This window comes from Manis pentadactyla, chromosome 14 (genome assembly GCF_030020395.1).
Source record: "Manis pentadactyla isolate mManPen7 chromosome 14, mManPen7.hap1, whole genome shotgun sequence".
Lineage (NCBI taxonomy): Eukaryota > Metazoa > Chordata > Mammalia > Pholidota > Manidae > Manis > Manis pentadactyla.
The window spans coordinates 39,275,884-39,295,583 of NC_080032.1; the positions used below are offsets into that span (position 1 = coordinate 39,275,884).

Here is a 19,700-nt window from a genome sequence, read left to right on the forward strand (position 1 = left end):
AGTAATCAACACAATTTGGTACTGGCACAAGAACAGTGCCACCGACCAGAGGAACAGACTAGAGATTCCAGACATTAACCCAAACATATATGGTCAATTAATATTTGATAAAGGAGTCATGGACACACAATGGCAAAATGACAGTCTCTTCAACAGATGGTGCTGGCAAAACTGGACAGCTACATGTAGGAGAATGAAACTGGACCATTGTCTAACCCCATATACAAAAGTAAACTCAAAATGGATCAAAGACCTGAATGTAAATCATGAAAATGAAACCATTAAACTCTTGGAAGAAAACATAGGCAAAAACCTCTTAGACATAGACATGAGTGACCTGTTCTTGAACATATCTCCCCAGGCAAGGAAAACAACAGCAAAAATGAATAAGTGGGACTATATTAAGCTGAAAAGCTTCTGTACAGCAAAAGACACCATCAATAGAACAAAAAGGAACCCTAAAGTATGGGCGAATATATTTGAAAATGACACGTCCGATAAAGGCTTGACGTCCAGAATATATAAAGAACTCACACACCTCAACAAACAAAAAACAAATAACCCAATTAAAAAATGGGCAGAGGAACTGAACAGACAGTTCTCCAAAAAAGAAATACAGATGGCCAACAGACACATGAAAAGATGCTCCACATCGCTAATTATCAGAGAAATGCAAATTAAAACTACAATGAAGTATCACCTCATACCAGTAAGGATGGCTGCCATCCAAAAGACAAACAACAACAAATGTTGGTGAGGTTGTGGAGAAAGGGGAACCCTCCTACACTGCTGGTGGGAATGTAAGTTACTTCAACCATTGTGGAAAGCAGTATGGAGGTACATCAAAATGCTCAAAACAGACTTACCATTTGACCCAGGAATTCCACTCCTAGGAATTTACCTTAAGAATGCAGCAATCAAGTATGAGAAAGATCAGTGCACCCCTATGTTTATTGCAGCACTATTTACAATAGCCAAGAATTGGAAGCAACCTAAATGCCCATCGATAGATGAATGGATAAAGAAGATGTGGTACATATACACAATGGAATACTACTCAGCCATAAGAAAAGGGCAAATCCTACCATTTGCAGCAACATGGATGGAGCTGGAGGGTATTATGCTCAGTGAAACAAGCCAAGCGGAGAAAGAGAAATACCAAATGATCTCACTTATCTGTGGAATATAAGAACAAAGGAAAAACTGAAGGAACAAAACAGCAGCAGAATCACAGAACTCAAGAAGGGACTAACAGGTACCAAAGGGAAAGGGTCTGGGGGGGATGGGTGGGTAGGGAGGGATAAGGGGGCGGAGAAGTAGGGGGGCATTAAGATTAGCATGCATCGGGGGGTGGGAGAAAAGGGAGGGCTGTACAACACAGAGAAGGCAAGTAGTGATTCTACAACATTTTGCTATGCTGATGGACAGTGACTGCAAAGGGGTTTATAGGGGGGACCTGGTATAGGGGAGAGCCTAGTAAACATAATATTAGTCATGTAAGTGTAGATTAGTGATACCAAAAAAAAAAAAAAAGGCAGTTCCTGTGTGGTAACCTCCAATGAGTTCTACACAAGGGTATAAAGGGCATATAAAAGTGTAGGCAAAGGGTCTGTTTGTGTTTATACAGAGGATCAAAGCCTAATTGGGCTACCCCGAAAATGAACTAAGATACGATATGAAAAAGAGCTTCCAACATCAGCACTCTCGGGAAGACTCATGCCAGAAGATGATCATCAAAAAACCCCAACAAAGATCCACGCACTGCTACAGCTGTAGATGCACTCATCCCACCAGCTCCTGGACTTGCCATGGGAATGAAGGAGATATCTAAGCTGGCCTGTGCATACAGTAAAACAACAAATTTGACTGGATCTATACTGTTGGAACTCAACCAAGAATTAGGAGAAGTGCAAATTGTAGCGCTCCAAAATCTTACAACTACAGACTATTTACTGTTAAAAGAACAGAAGGGATGTGAACATTCCCCAGGAATGGGTTGTTCTAATTTGTCTGATTTCTCTCAGACTGTTCAAGTTCAGTTGGACAATATCCACCATATCATAGATAAGTTTTCACAAATGCCTAAGGTGCCTAACTGGTTTTCTTGGTTTCACTGGAGATGGCTGGTAGTTACAGGTATGCTTTGGTTATGTAACTATACTCCTATTATGTTAATGTGTGTGCACAATTTAAGTAGTAGCTTAAAACCTATAAATGCTGAAGTTACTCTACAAGAAGATATGTCAAAGAAATAATCAATCTTCCCATGTTTTCTTCCGCCTGCTACTTCTATAGCTTTTCTTCTTCCTTCCTAATTACAACCCTTAAATAGAATTCGTGCCTCATATCAAATTTACCGAGTATCATAATTCTTCCAAGTGGTAAAGATACCTCAAGACAAATGCTGGGCATAGAAGCCACAGGGCATAAATATGCAAAGAAATAAAAAGCTAACCATTTCAAACAATAAGGCTTCTCTCTCACTTACCAACTTTACATTTCCCTGTATGGCCCCAGAAGATGACTGGTTAGCCAGAGACGGGTAAGATTCCTCAAGGGAGGAACAACCTAAGACAGGCACAGTCGCAGGGGGCCATCAGGTGATAAATTGGGGATCAACAGAGGTGAGGCTTAGAACCTCACCCCCCCTGTTCTGAGAGAAATCTTCTGCATATGTGGATGTTTTATTGCCCATGTCTTGCTTGGATTAACACATAGTCTACAGGCACACACCTGATCATCTATATTTGCTCTCTTACAACACTAAACTATGTTTTCTACCTTTATCTTGTATCTACCTACCACTTCAGCATTTTATTAAAAATAATAATATTAAAGAGAGAAATGTGGTATTCACATATAAATCAAGTATAAAAATCAAATGAGTATTCATATTTGAACTGACTGTTTATAGTTCATAATGCATGAGCAAAACCAAACGTTTCTGTGATGACTGCCCTTGTACTGTTCACCATGTAACTTATTCACTGTGTAAGAATTTGTTCTCCATGTAAGAACTTGTTTGTTATGCCTCAGAAGATTGGAGACTGACGAAAATTAGGCTTGGGGTGGATTAATGATTGTGCATTGAGCATTGACTCCCCTATACAGAATTTTATTGTTGTTAACAACCATTTGATCAATAAATATGAGAGATGCCCTCACAAAAAAAAAAAAAATATGCAAAGGGGTATTAACTCACATTAGTTACTCTGTGAAGTTGGGTTTGATTGAATGCAATTGCTTCCCACTCTGCCTAAGGGGCGAACATGATAAGAGTTTTACATGAGAGAGGCACTCATAGATCCTGAAAACAAGTTCCAACAATTCCAACAGTTACAATACTAGCAAAGGTAACAAATGTTACTGGACACATGACATGTTACAGGGGCTGAACTAACTATTGGGGATGCAGTAGTGAAGGAGACACCATCCTTGCTCTTGAGGAAATTATAGACTCCGAATACAGAAGTGTTAACGACCACATGGACATAGTGTGTGTCTTGTGGGTGGGGGTGGGGTGCTGATGAGTACTTGCCATTGTACTTGCTTTGTAAAATGACCCACAAGCTTCCAATTTGTCGTACTATTTTTGGGACATTAACTAAATGCTTTCCTTATTCCTTTGCAACCTGATTTATTTTATTTTATTTTTTATCACCATGGTTTAGACCTAGGGCATCTACCTTTTATCAGGTTCCAAAGTTAACCTCTATGAATGAGGCACTCAGGGACAAAAGGTGAATCCCAGTCTGCAGTCATTTCAGTGTCCTAACAATTAGCATTAACACCAAACAGTTCTGTGCACAAAGGTAACACAGATTTTGAACGCTGTCACAAAACACCAGATAAAACTGAATGTTGTACATGAAAAGAGGAATCTACTAACATAGTAAGACCAGTTAATGCTTTAGTACATATTGTTGATGAGCAAAAAAACAGGAATCTCAAAAGAAATGGACATCAAACACTTGGGTGTTTTATAACAGAAGGAGCCTGGAAGGCCATAAAATCACAGGGACAACTGAGGCTTAGGCAGGCAAAGGTTGCCAAGGCCATATGGAGCTTTTTGGTGGCGGAGCAAGGATGCGACTACAGGTCTCCCCATTTCAACCGCTGCACTAGCGGCCAATGCCTGGCAATGTTTTCCCAGACCCAGCATATGCCTTCCAAATACATTTCTGACTGTTCCTCACTGGTGTGCTGGGGGGTCTCGATGGGGGATGAGTGCTCCTGAGCTGAGGATTCCCTGCGTTGGGCACCCCAGGCGGGTGCAAGGCTGCTGGCTGCTGGCTCCTTCTCGGCACTAGCTTGGGGGCTGAGGTCCCTAAGCCTTTCTCAGTTTTCCCAGAAAGCTCTCAACTGAGTGCAATAGCATGACATATGCTGTTACCATTTCTGTCAACACAGGGATGTGAAATTGGAATTCTACAATGACACTGGTAAAAAAATGAAACTCTGGAACAAGTTGGAAATCTGAGGCCCGGGTGGCGTTGTATGGATGCAATAGTCCAGTCAAATAGTTTTGCAGTAGAATGCCTAATTTTGAAATATGTTGAGATAAAGTCTAACTTCCTTGTCTTACTCTAAAACATTGTCCCTTTGCATATTAAGATGTTTCAAAAAATATGCTAGTGATAGTAAATTTATGCTACCAGATCTACATGCTAGTAAATACTAGCAAGTACGTGTTTTATTTAGTATCAGTGTTTCAGAAAATTAAATGTTGGTAACACCATGTAGGCCATCCCCCTTTTTTGTCATTTGACTGCTTTTCCAAATCAGAAAGTCTGGGTCTTATTATGGCTCTTTACTCAGCACATTTGGCAGTTTATGTAGCCGCTGAGGGACAGAGGGAACCAAAATCTACCAAAAGGCACTTATATAACACTTACATAACACTGATAACCAGTAACTTCCAATGAATATGACTTCCTATATTCAGACATCTTACACTATGTCTGAAGAGTTTTTCAGGCTTTTTTAAAAAAAGAGAGAAAGGACATTAACACAACCAAGACATGTTTTGCTGATGTGTTTTTTTCCCCAAAACTAGACATCAATGCTATTTCTTAGATTCTATGCCAGGTGCTACACCAACCGCATGTCACAGATACGCTGTTTCGGCAGAAATTTGCAAGTCATTAATTAATTTTCTTGTAGTGGCTCAGAAAGTCATTCCCGTGTGTCCCTGACAGGCATTTCTGAGACTGGAGTTTGCAATATGGTTTGATGTCACCAAGAAATGGTGGAGAAATAAGTTTCCTCCTCTCCCTACATCCATAAGAACTGAAGCACCCAAGGGGTAGGCCACGTTGCGGTGGAAGGGTCTTGTTCAACAGCTTATGTGTTTATTCCAGTAGTTAAACCTAGGTATAGACTGAGACAGTGTCTCTACTGGCTGGGTTTGAGTTCCCATTCAGCTACTTTCATAAAATGGCAATAGTTCTATACCGTTCAGGAAATCACTTAAACTCACCCTGTGCCTCCTTCATTTGGCTGCAGAAGAGAACAACTGTGGCTTTTGGGGAACGGAAGAGACTGATAATTAAATGAAATAATACTTGTCAGTAGAGTCCTGGTTTACCTGAACCTGAGGGGTTCCCACGAGGTGGGACTTTCAGGCTGCAACTGGGAAGTCCTGCACAAGCCAGAGGGAGTCGGCCACCCCACCTGTAAAGCGCTTGTAACAGTATCTGGTACAGAGTACTCACGAAAACATCAGCCCTCGCTGTAAATTATTCCACTCGTTGGAATTCAAACATGCAATGAATGGGAATGCATTCATCTTCTCCAGAATTAGCGTGAAGTTGTAACCTAATACATGCTACCTTTTGGCTTTAGAGTTAGAGAAAACAGAGTCACAGACACAGGCAGAGAACCACGAACTGACTGGTGATGTGAAGGTCCATAGCAAATCACTTTCGGCTCAGACAAAATAATCGAAAGCATTCCCTGAAACTGTGCCTCCTCCCCCTCTCTCTGGGGTGTCACTCATTACCACTGCAAGGTGTCTCTTCTTTCAAATTTTGAAATTGGGGGAGCCTTTTACAGTTCTCTGATAATCCTTTCTAGTTCTTACTTGAACTGCTTATGGCCTTTGTCTGGCTTGAGGTCATGAACGTATCCCAAGGACACTTTAACCAATTAAGCAGCAGGTAATTGTAGTGATCAAGTTCACTGTGCGATTGTGCCACCGCTCTGTGCTGAGACAGGCAGATCATCTCTTATTACGTCTTATTATGTCAAAGGATGAATCAGCGAAACCAGTCAGCTCTTTATCTTAGAACCGGCTGCTTTCTCCAGATTCCTGTGCAAGAATCAGCAAGGCTCAGTTTTGCAGGGAACATAGCAACGTGAGGCACAGCGCCTGGGAAGACTCTTGAGTTGGAGGGCAGTTACCGACCACAAACATCTGCGTCCTGAATAATGAAGGCAATTGTGTTTATGTAGATAAAGTCCAGATGGAAAGGATCATAGAGCACCAGAGCTGGAAGGGACTTGGGATCGTGTGTTGCTATTCACAGAATTTCAGTACAGGGCTACAAAGCCAGAAATCATTTGAACAAAATGACCACTAGCTTCACACAGAACGTTTCGATTGGGAGCAAGTTAATTTCAGCTTCTCTGGGAAGAGTTCTCATCAGCATAACCCTCACTGGGTGCTCAATCCATGTCAGTCCCTATTGCAGGCTCTCCATGTAGTAACTCTTCTAATTCTTATAACAACCCTAAAAGGGAGGTACCATTACTGTATTCACTTTGTAGAAAGAAAAACCGAGGAACAGAGAAGTTGTGTAACTTGTCCAAGGACACACAGCTAATAAGTGATCAATTTGAGAGTTGAATCCAGAGTGGTCCTCATAATAATGTAACAAGGACAAGGCTACCTGTACACAGAACTGGAATCATAGGGTCTCTATATTTTCTGAGAAAGAAATCAACTCAAACCAAGTTTGACATGCCTCTGAATATATATATTTATGGGAGACTATTTCAACAATTGATATTATCTAGGCTTCCATCTCCCTGATTCTAAATTTAGTGTGATTATTTAAGTAAAGAGAGGTCTCTAGTAAACAAAAAGGATTTCTAAAAAGTGTAGGTCAGATCACTAGGCTGGATACATAAGACCAATATAATATTGTCTATCAACTATATTTAAATTTCAAAAAATATTTCATAGAAGCAGACTGAGGAAACACTTGTTAAATACATACTTTGTATGAAAATTTAGTGGGTAAGAACTGATTCAAGCTAAAAGCAAACTTAGCCTGTTGCTTCAGCAATCAAATCTAAATGATATCAGAATACCCTTAATAAACACAGAGACCAAGATCACCAAAATGTTTCAAACAGCTTCATTATATTCAAGAGCTAAAATGTGTGGTATCCACTTGACTCAAAACCTCCATTTTATTTTTTTAAGCCTATTATTATGCCACCTTTATGCACTACAAGTGTTTTTAAATTTGTTCTGCACTATATTTTAATTTTCATCTTTTTAGAGCCTAAATAACATGCATTTCTCTGGATACTGTGAATGTTTACAGTATAAATACACCCCCACACAATGGATAGTAATGATAATGAAACATACTACAAGATAATACAAAGATTCATGTTTACATAGAGATAAGTGACAGGAATAATGCAAAAACCAAAACGTGTTCTTTATTTAAATATAGAACCCTCAGAATTACAGGTGAGCTCCACTTAGTTTAGCCCTACTACATATAAATATGAATGACAATAAAGATTTCTATCTTCCCAAGACTATTTTATACTCTTAAATGTAAAATAAGATTTTATTTTTATAAGATTTATTTTAAATATAAGTGAATAACAACAATTCACATTTATGAAAAGCTTAATAGGTATCAGTCACTAATAGGCTCAGAGGGCCTAAAGACTTATCCACGCTCCCACAACTAGTAAGTGATTAAATAGAAAAACAGCTGACTCAAAATTCTCTGCTAGTCTCATGATATTATGTCACCTCCTTGCTTTCTTCAGTAGGGGACTTAACATTGTGAGCATATGAGTACATTTTTAAAATATGATGGAAATATTTTAGCTTGATTGTCATGATTGCTATATAGGTGCCTGTCTCCATCAAAACTCATCGTATCCTACACTTAAAATGGGTATATTTAATTGTACTCTTCAATAATGTGGATTTAAAAACTAAAATAACAAATCTATGAAAATTTTAGCAGCAAATTTATTATATAAAATAAAGTATTCATTTGTCAAGAGGCACCACAGGGCTAGAGATATAAAGAATATCACAACAGATAGGAAGTAAAGCAAATTAAAAAACTTTTTTCTTTTAAAGAACATATTAGAACTTTAACATTTGCAATCATGATTAAATAATGTATACAGTTTGCACTACTGCCAATTTTCAGATGAAAGGCTCTTACTTTTAATATGACAAATACACAGATATGTTTTGTGTGTTTTTTCAGAAATAGCCTCTTATAATATATTATGTGCTCAAAAGTCAATGGTTGCAAAGAAAGCTCTGTAGAAAAATTTCAGCAAACACCACTCAATGAGCCAAAATTACTTTGCATTAGGTATGTAATTAGCAGTCAGTGGTATGCTGTGATCTGTTTGACAGCCAAAGTGTGATGGCTCAGGCAAGAATAAATGGTTATTTCCTGTCTCAGCAGCAAAATCAAGTGAGTAAGCAAAGTATTGATCTTTATTTGGTTCCTTAAATACATGCGACTTAAGTTACTGGGAGGCTTCCCTCTAAAACTCTCCTTGGGACGTACACAACACAAGAGCTTCCTATTCAAAACTTTTCTTCTTTCACGCCAGTAGCACAACTTTGAATGTAGTGTCTAAGATATAACCCTGCTTCCTATATCTCCCATTATATAATACCTCAAAGTCTACCCTGGTACAAGTTTTATGATGTAAGTTCAACAAAATCATTTTTATATTACTGACAAACTCAGGCTTTATGCAGTCATTAAATATTTATTAGTTAACACTTAAATACCTGGAACTATGCTAGGCACTGAGGGCACAAAAACAAACAAGACAAATCTACTGACCTCATAAGCTTACAGTTAAGGAAGGCAGGAAGGGGAAGAAAAACAGAGAGAGAATAAAGAAAGAAAGAGAGACAAATCACAAGATAATAAACCAGAAGATCAGTGGGAAAATGATGTTAGGAAAGGTGACTACGTAGGTATAGCTGGGGCACAAATGAGACAGACAGGCATTGTCATTTGGAAGGATTGTCAAGCAATGACTCTGAAGACAGGCTCACCAAATGGCTTTTAGCTTTTATCCCTCCACAAAAAAGTGTCCTGGTCAAGCTTGCCAAGGACCTTGATGTTGCCAAATCCAATTTTAACTTCTCTGTTGGTACATTTATTGACTTCTCAATAGTTTTTGATGACATACTTCATCTTTCTGCCATCTTCCCCCTTCTTCTATAATATCGCTCTCATCTGCTTCCCTGGATTTCCTATGTTGCATTGATTGTTCCTTTAAAGTCTTTTATTGGTTTCTCCTCCTCTGAGAACCTCAGAATGTTGACCTGTGTGACCACTTTTCTTTTCTTGCTATATACACACCCTATGTATGAATCATGGTTAAGAGTGGGAACTACTAAACCAAACCCCTTAAGTTAAACCCTGGACTTGCCAATTATCAGCTGTGTAACCTTGGGAAAATCACATAATTTCTTTTTCTTTTGCTGTTTTTTCACCTATGAAATGGGGGTTGTCATGAAGTATTCGTGAATTAACACATGTGATATGAAGTAAAATACTCAGAATAATAGTTAGCACATATTCAGCCTTGTATTGTTATCTCATCAGCACAGTATGTTTAAATGCCAGTTTGAATGCTTATGACACCCATTCTCTATCTTTTACTCTAACCTCTGCTTTGAAAACTAGTCATATATCAATCTGCTAACTTGTATCACATTTTGGATGTCTAATAGGATCTCAAAAATAGCAAAACTGAAGAGAACTCTTGATTTCTATCCATCCAAAACAGTTAGTTCCACAATCCTCCTCATTTTATTAAGTGGCTCTATACTCTTTCTGGACGCTAAAGCCAAAAACTGAGGAATTATTCTTAATTTTTCTTTCCCTAAAATCCTGCCATGTCCAATTCATCAGTAACAGCTATCAAACCATCTACAAAATATAACCTGAGTCCCCATACCGGACCCTACCCACCACTGTGATCTTACTCCACACCATCGCCACCCCTTCCTGGACTGCCACCATGGCCTCCTTGCTCACCTGCCTGCCTCTTCCAAGGTATTGCCCTAAAATCTATTCATTCTGAGTACCAGAATAAATTTTAAGAACAAATAAATTAGGATAAAATTTAATCTCCAAGTTCTGACTTCCATAACTATACTGATTTGGCCCTGGAATAACTTTTTTTTTTACTTCATCTCTTACCAACGCCCCCTCCCCTTTCTCACTATGATGTTGCTGTCCTAACCTCCTTTATGTTCCTTGAATACACCAAGCTCATTTCCATCTTTGGGCTTTTGTACAAGTTTTTATATCTTTCTGTATTGACTTTCCTCCTGAGTATCACATACCTGGCTCCTTCTTGAAATTGAGATCTCCCCTCAAAGAGGTCACCCCAACTACAGTAACTACCCAGTCATTACTTATAACCTCCTCTTCATGGCATTTCAACCTCCTTTTCATGGCATATTCTGATTTTTTCTTCTTTCATTATCCATTCATTCATTATCTTTCTCCATTAGAATGCAGTTTCTATGCAGAGACTTAGCAGTTCCTAAGGTATCCTCAGTGCTTGGCACACATATGACATTCCATAAATACTTTTGAATAAATGAGTATATGAACTTTGGCAGTAATGAAGCAGAAAAGGTGTTGGATATCATAACCACCAAGCAGTTGAAATCTATGTACTGTGACAACTGTTTCTAGGCTGAGGAAAGGAGTGATCCCAATATTTTCTTTGGCTGGACAATGGTGCCACTTACGGAGAAGGACAACATTGAAGAAGGACAGAGTTTAGAAATAATCCTTTTTGGACAATGAGTTTGTTAGCTCTTGGGATACAAATTTAAAATTTTTTGTATAATGAGATAAGGATTTGTACTAAAAGAAGACTCCATGGGCTGGAGATGTAGACTTAACAATCATCAGAATAGCTGAAGTCGTTTAAGTAGAAGAGAACCACAGAGTGGAGGGAGAAGGGAGGAGGTCCAAACTATGGAAACCACCAAAGTATTCAAGAGGCAGACTGAGGAAGAGAAGTTAGAAACAAAAATCTCCAAAAGGTGGAAGGAGACACAGAAAAGAGGGAGAGGAAGAAAATTTCAAGAATAAAGGAGACGTAAACAGGTCAAGTAACAGACTGAATAAAATAAAGACTAAAAAAAGACAGCTGTGTTTAGTAATTAGAACACTTGCCAAACTGAAAACCGAGATGCCATCTGAACTTGCCAGAGTCTTGTCCTTGAACCCCAAGCCTCTCAAAAGTTTAGGCACTCAGCGAGATATATGCCTGAAGATTCTACTTCTCTCAGAACTCCAGGATTTTACTTGGCACAGCCAGAGAGAGGTAATAATACATTGCTTTCCCATCCCCAGCTTTTTTATGCTCTATTATTATGCTAATATATTAAATAAATATATTTTCAAAATATCATGGGCATTCAGCAGAATCTCCTTCATCCATAGTAGTGAAAATAATAATGAAGAAATGGCCAATGAATCAGTGGGACAATAACTTCCAGGATACCACCAATATGCTGGAAGATGTTGATTATTTCTAAAGATTCACTAGACTTACGTTCACTGAACTATAGTTAGCAAGACAAATGTAAATATTTATATAGAACTTAAGTAACATGAGCCAAAATAGGGAGAGTTTCTTGCTTAATCATCGATTATATGCAAAGATTATTAAAAACCAGAATGTTGAAGAAACATTTGACTTATAACAGTTGTATGAAAAAAGGAAGACACTTCCAAGGACATTTTTTTAAGAACTTTTAGAGACCTATCCCAGGGCTTGATTTGCCATGTCTAAATCCAAAATCCCACTTTTCCAACAGAAAATTTAACTCATCCCAAAATTATATTCATAAAATTTATTTTTAAGCTTTCTGGTCAAATAAAAACAAATTTGTGACTACTATGAAATTTCTAGATATGAAAGTTAAGTAAGGATATTAAAACAGAGGACTAAATTATGTTTTCCAATAGTGTGAGCATCATTTGCCCCAGGGGTTCCCAGACTTTGCTACATATTAGGATTACCTGAGCAGGCTTTAAAATATCTCAGTGTCTAAGCTAACCCCATTCTAGTTAAATCTAAATCTCTGGGTGTAAGATCCAAGCATCAGTATTTTTTAAACCTCAAAAGATTCTTGTGGGCAGCCATGGTTGTGAGAAATCAAGACTTAGGACACCCTCGTTCTCATTAAATGAATGTTTTAATGGTTATAAACTAGATCTTATAAGTCAGAGCCAGATTTTAAATCCTGGTGGCTGTGTAAATTTGAACAAACCCCTTAATTTTTCTGAGTCCCAGTTTACTCAACTATTACTCAGTAATTACTGTTCCCACTTTCTAGGGTTGTTTTGAGCATTAAATAAGGTAATATAAAAATTTAGTAGACTACGTAGTAGGTAATATTCCCACAGTAAATGTTGTTAACAATATATATAAAAATAGCAACTCATTATTAATGATAAGTATTAACTACAAACCAAATACTATGTCTGGTTTACAGTACATACTTGGCAAATATAATTGTACCTAAATCTGAATTAATATATAAAACCAAGTGTCAGATCTATGCTGACTCAATGAGTTTAGACATCCAGTTTGGACCTTAAAGGCACTCTTTCATTTGAATTACACAAAGGCAGGGTTCAAAGAACTTCAAACTCACTTCCTCTTCACACCTGTCACCGCATAGATTTATGATACCTCAAAAGCAGCTGTGTAATTTGAGTCTGACTTGCAGGAGAAAGCTGCTAATAAATTTCCCTGGGTCTTATTAGAGGGAACTTCTAAATCTTCATTGACACCATAAGAAAGAACTAAAAAAATTTCCAGTCACATTTTTCTTATTTACCCAGTTACTCTGAAGTGCATGATGACTTGTTTTCCTTTAGTTGTATCTGAACAGTTTGACAGATTACCATGACAAGGTTACTTTTAAGTTGATAAAAGGTTTGATTGTGTTGGTGCATTTGTCAAAACTGTCTGACACCATATATAATGGACTCTGCACTTGGAGCCTGGATGACACTTGAGCCTGCTCTATTTATTCAGCGTTCAGTGCACACCATAACAAGACATCCAACAGAACTGGGTAACAGTCGGGGAGATTAGCTCGAGCAGCCCCCCAGCTCTTGAGCACAAACACTCCTACTTTGTTCTGGCTTTCCATCGTGGGCATGTCTTCTCTCTCGTTAAATGTTCAAGCGACATTTACAGCTTCAATTGAAAGGGAGCAGTGCTAGGGCTAGGACGTCATAGCTCGAGCAAGGAGTACAGCTGCAGAGAAAAATGATGGGCATGGCAGCTGACTTCCAGATTTCCTGGTGATAACTGGAAATACGTGTGCACCTACCCAAAGGTTTCCCTACTTTTCCTTCCTTCTGCTTCCAGTGGTCTTTGTGGAGGCACCTTCACTTTATAACAGAGGAAGAACAATTCTGCACCTGTACAATGTTGCCCAGCTTAGAAGAGCCCATGGGCTTTTGGAAAGCACTGTATTAATTCATATTGATAAGTCTTGAGGATGGTTAGTTGAAAGATGATGGAAAATATAAACACATTTAATGACTTTTTCCATTTAAAATCCTGTCCATTATGTTAAATAGGTGTTTTGTTTTTTTTTAAGCAATTGTAGTGTTTTTCAAGAGCATGTTTATAACCACATAATTTACCAGTTTCTTTGAGGGAGGAAATATAGCTTAGTATGAAATATCAAGCCCTTGTATTTTTTAAAGAAAAAATAACACATGTGGAAAGACATCTTTTGCCACACATGACTGTTCTATCATCACAATTATTAATTCTCATGCTCTCTTCTCTGACCAACAATTATTTTTCCAACTCGCTTTTCAACCAGTCCTCATCTGACAGTCCCTTGATCTCATGGAATCTCTTCCTTCCATTCTGGAGTTGGACTTATTTTTTGATACAAAAATGTGACTCTGTCAACTTCCTGTTTATGAGAACTCAATGATTTCGATCTTGGATAAAATAAAGCTAATGTGATTTACAAAGCGATCACTTTATCCCTCTGTATGCTTCCAGCACATTTTGCCCCACTCGTCACCTCTATCCCTCTGCTGCAATCTTGGCCTGTTTACAACCCGTGTTCTTGCCATGCTCCCTCCAGCCACTGGTTCCACAAACACGAAGTTCCTTGTGACTAGAAAGCTCTTCCCGTCCTTCCTCATTTGGTTAGACTTATTCCTCCTTCTGATTTTAGCTCAGCTGTCACTCCCTCAGAGACTCCTTTGATTGTTTCCCTCACCAGGACCAACCCCATGCTATAAACATTGATAGTCCCATCCTCTCTCTTTTCTTACACTTATAGTTGCAATTTTATATTAAATCATATGATTATTTAATTGGTGTCTATGTCCCCTGGTGTAATGTAAGCTCTGTTAAAGCACGGCCTTTGTCTACATCTACTCACCATGGAGCCTTCAGCACAGCACCTGGCAGGCAGCACAGGTGCTTTGGAAATATTTCTTGATTGAGAAGACAATAAAGTTCCTTGAGATGTGTCAAGATAAAGACATTACAAGGTCTTTAACTATAGAATTTCTTCTAAGACACACAATGCAGTGTATTCATCCAAAACACAGGTATAATGAGAGATTTTCCAGAGAATAAAACCATTCTTTCATGTCTCTATTATTCTTGAGTCTTGTCTTCTTTTCTTTGATTTAACTTGCAATTCAAATGTAGGAGCTTTGATGATGAATGTGAATGGAATCCCTTAATAAGAATTTGCTCTCAGATTATACATTGAGCGATAATGCAATTTCTTTAATATCATTTTCTTGCTGTTCATTAGTATTAATATGGATATTGTATTCTAATACCAGATAATTCAATATGTCTATTTTTTTTGTATATCTGTTTTCTATTATTTTATTACTATGGATATTAACAAGTTTTGCATTTCCTATAATATAAGGATATATTAACTCTAAAGCTACTTATAATTTCATAGGAATAAACATGGAAAGTTGATCTGGATGGCAAATGTCTTTAAACCTATAACTTTTATCTCTTTTGAAAGTTGAAATTATTTTAAAGTGCTGGATGAGTAATAGGAAAGCAAAATGATTTGTATCATTAGACGACTAAAATAGTAATGAGCAATGTGAGAGACCAATGCTACAAGAGAGGAAACAGCACTTTACAAATGACCTACGCTGTTTTCCTACCAAGGGCGTCTCCAGCCATCAGGTCATATGCATGCAGCCGAATCAATTCAGGCTGTGGCCCTGCCAACACTACAGAAGAGGATTCATGAAGGATATAAAAGTGTTAAATAATGAGGGCCTCAATGAAATATCAGAATTTTAGAGTGAAAAAGTTTAAAAGATTACTGAGTTCAAAACCATTATTTTATACCTGGGAGAAAGCAGAGTTAGGAGGGGCCAAAAGTCATTTGTCTAAGGCCACATGCCCTGTTAATAGCAGAGTCAGGACTGTAACCCAGACCTCTTGGTACACAGCTCTTTTCACCATGTTACGCTGCTCATTCACATCCATTCTCTAAAATTGTTGAGGAAAAATAATCTGAGCAATAAACCCTAGGTCAGACCACTTCGGTAACTGGGAACCACGAACATTTTTACAAAAACAAGAACATGGTCCAGATCCACATTAGTGAGCAAAAATTAATATGAACAAGTAATTAATATCCTCTGGGCACTTAGTATTCTCTAAATCTCTCAAATAAATTAAAGAAACAACAAAACATCTATCCTCAGAAATACTGTTTCTATATTACTAAATCTCTTTCTTGAGTGGAAAATGCCAAAGCAGGCTTTTAGGTACCAGTTTCCATTTCTAAATTTCTGGCAACATTCTTTGTAGACATGGACATTGCTGCAGAAATTCATGCTATGTTGGTGGTATGTTCACAAACCGGCTCTCCATAAACATAAGATAAATGTAAAATGCCCTGATTTCCAGGACTTGTTGAGTCAGTCCTAGGATATAAAGCCGCCTACTATGGCTTGCGTAAGTTCCTGAGTCTGTAACACATTGCTCACAGAATTCCTGACTATTTAACAACTGGCTCCAGTGCCCTAGTCAGAGGCGACTCCAGCACACCACTGATACTACAGGGAAACCTAGAAATAATCAATCAAATGCAACCCACTCTTTCATAAGAAGAAACTGAGGCTCCAAGAGAGTAAATGATCTGCCTCAAGGTCATGAAGTACCTGATCAGGTTTCAATACACAGAATTCCACCTCAACTACCTTCATATATTAAGTGAAACTTTATGCATTAAAAACAGTGGTCTTCATATTATTGGAGAAAGAAATGCACCTCAACAACACCAGGGAGCCTGTTAGAAATGCATATTCTTGGGCTCCATCTCAGATCTAGTGACCCATTATCTCTTGGGTCCAGAAATCTTTCAACAAGTGTTCTGAGTGGTTTAGAGCAATGGGGGGAAAATCTTCCTTAATATTCACCAATATATTTTTTGTGTGTATGAGATTCCTATATGAATCAAAGATAACAGCTATCCTCTATCAGCTCAGCATCCATTAAAAGAGATACTTTATCTGAAACTTTTAATGTGAAGTCACATTATCAAAAACCACTCTTTTCAAAATAGCTTCAATTTTTCTAATGATAACAGGAGAAAGTTAAGTGATATACCTTCTGATTCTCAACCCCAACATTTTCTACACCAAACCCTAACATATGTTGGTGTGTCTTAGCCCTGGCACATTTCTGTTTTTAAAACAACATCTTCAATTTTTTTTTCTGAGTTCTGCCTTAACCTCCTTCACAAATCAAGGCACATAATAGCAATAGAGAGCCTCCACCCTCTTCTACATATTGCCTTGCCAACTGAGTGTACAGTCACGTATTTGTGTTTTGGTTCATCAGCCACTTCCTTTTTTTTTTTGATATTTGTTCCCAATCTTAAAATCCAGAACAAAGACAAATAAATATTGTCTGCTTTGTTTTCCTCTTCCAATATCTTACAGGTTGGAAAATTTACAAAATAAATATCCTCTCAACCTTCCAATAAAAACATCAAAAAAGAGAAAAAGGAAAATTGAGTAACAGCATCCCCAAACTTAGAAATACCCAGCTCAGGCACAAGCAAAAGACAAATGGTTGTACTGATTTATTCTGAAAATAATCAGCGACCTAAAAATACAGGCCCATGATTCTTAATTCATTATCCATTATTAATTTTATTTGGAGCATAAACTTAAATATGTTTAATCTATTTGCATAGAAATCAGAGAGTTAATAACATACGTGTTGGTAGATAGTAGATTAATGAAAACATTTTGGAAAGGCATTTAATCCCTACCACATTTCCTAGCAAATACAAAACTATTTGGTGAGCGTTGCTCTTGACTTCAGTGGGAAATAGTTTCCCTGGATGTGGAGGTCGATGTTTTCAAGGTAACTAGAGTATTAGTTTCAGAACTCTCCAACTACCTGGTCCCGGCTGAACTTACTTTTGCCAAGAAATGGCCAGAAAAGTTTTACAACCCAAAAGGAAGCATCCTGAAATCTACCACTTACGAGGTTTCAAGATTTCCCTCCCTAGCACTTCTCCCCAAAAGCAGCTTCTTTCCTGAGATTCATCCTAGATTCCACCCGCTGCAAGTAAGAGAGGCCAGCTCAGGGCTTGCTCACCAGCCTTTTGGGTCACTACAGGCAGGCCAGCCGGCATTCCCATGGACGGGGGCTCAAGAGGCGCACCACTCCCACCAGGAAAAGGCAACAAATCGCATTCCCTGAATAAGCCGGACTTCGAGCCCAAGTTTAAGCCCCGCCGGTGCAGCAGAGTCTTCCTCGCTGTGACACCAGGGAACGGGTACACTGGGTGTGACAGCAAGTCCCGTGCGGACCGAGCGCACACAGCGAGCGTGTGGCTGAGGAACGGCGCAGAGAGCGGAAGAGCACTTACGGTTGGCACAGCTTGATTAGGTCCTGGTCAGTGGTGCCTGGCGGGAGGCCTCGAATGTACAGGTTGGTTTTACTCAACTGCTCCCCGCTGCTGGTGTGGCTGCTGGTGTTTGTGCTGGGGCTGGGAGGAGCCATGGGGTGGGGAGCTGGTGCATAGGACTGCTGGAAACAGAAAAGGCTGTTACTGGAAACACAAAGCCAGCACCTACTCACAGGCCAGCCGAGCCACTCAAGAGCAACGCAAGCTTCTCAGCCTCTCCAATCCACACATGCACACATATTTAGATCACTGCTCTGTGTATTCTGAGAACATCAGTTGCTTTTGCCCCCTTCTGGCCCTGCATTTGGATCAGCATTGAGACAGCCATAAATGGGACAAGAAGAAGTCCCCATGCGCCCCTGGAAGTAGCGTATGGCTTCTCAGTTTGTTCTCTGTGATTTTCCTTATGCTTATAAAGGAGCACGTTCTCTCCCTCCCTAATCAGAGAAGACGGCTCACCTCGGGCGCCAGTGCTCTGCCCCCAGCTCACCTTTAATAGCCGAGCATCTTTGGTTTGCCTCAGCTCCTGTTCCCTGTGTCCTTGTCTCCAAACTTCCTCATACTCTTTTCCTCACCATTACCTTTCTGCATGATTTTTGATACTGAGAACGCACTCGGTAAATAGTGATTCTATGAATGGGTAAATGAGTGAATGAATCTATCCTTTTTGCCCCATTCCCAGATCTGCTTCTTCATGAGATACCCTTTGCTTGCAGGACTGGGCCACCATTCTCTCCCTACACAAGACCCCCGTTTACCTTGCTTGAATCCAGGGTCTCAACCTAGGCACCCTGACAACCTGGATGGGAAATTCTTTGCCCCAAGGGCTGTCCTGTCCACTGTAGGATGATAGCAGCACCCTGTCTGTACCCAGCAGGTTCTAGGAGCATCCATCCTCCACCTGTGACAACCAAAACCATCCAAACATACTGCCAAGTGTCCCATGAGGGAAAATCTCCCCCAGTAGATGGTCTAACTTATTTTATGACAAATTGGTGATGATAAAATGACCCCCAGTGACTTGCAATATATAGTGCTTTATAATTATACATACCAGGATTCATAGACTGGTACTCATCAGAGTTTATTTTTCATACAGGTACATAGTCAAAACTTTTAAAATTACACTTTCTGGGTTGGAGTCCCTGTTTTACCTTTTATTGGCTCTGTGACCTTTGGATGGTGCCTTAACTTCTCTGAGACCCAAAATTTTCATTAATATGAAGAGGACAAATAGAACTCTCCTATGTCCTAGGGTCTTTACAAACACCCAATGAGCTAATGCAAACAAAACAGTTCCTGGAAATTGGTAAGTGCACAATACATATTATCTATAATGAAATGTGTGAAGAGGAATAAAGATAGTATTTGTGGCTTATATCTGTGTTGCCTGTGATATTAATATATGTAACTATCTCAGATATTCTCAGCCATAACCCACAACATTACCTAAAACACAAGGCACACATTAGCA

At 38.9% G+C, this 19,700-nt stretch overlaps 1 protein-coding gene across 17 annotated transcripts in view; it reads right to left on the reverse strand.

Moving 5' to 3' along the window:
• RBMS3 (RNA binding motif single stranded interacting protein 3) overlaps positions 1-19,700 on the reverse strand; it is a 1,308,700-nt gene that overhangs the window by 525,796 nt on the left and 763,204 nt on the right. For 13 of the 17 annotated variants that reach the window (XM_057491391.1, XM_057491384.1, XM_057491394.1 and 10 more), the window contains one exon: positions 18,188-18,348. In XM_057491391.1, the coding sequence (XP_057347374.1) occupies positions 18,188-18,348 (161 nt within the window). The remainder of the gene's footprint in view (positions 1-18,187; positions 18,349-19,700) is intronic. The other 4 variants (XM_057491386.1, XM_057491393.1, XM_036886185.2 and 1 more) reach the window with 1 other exon arrangement.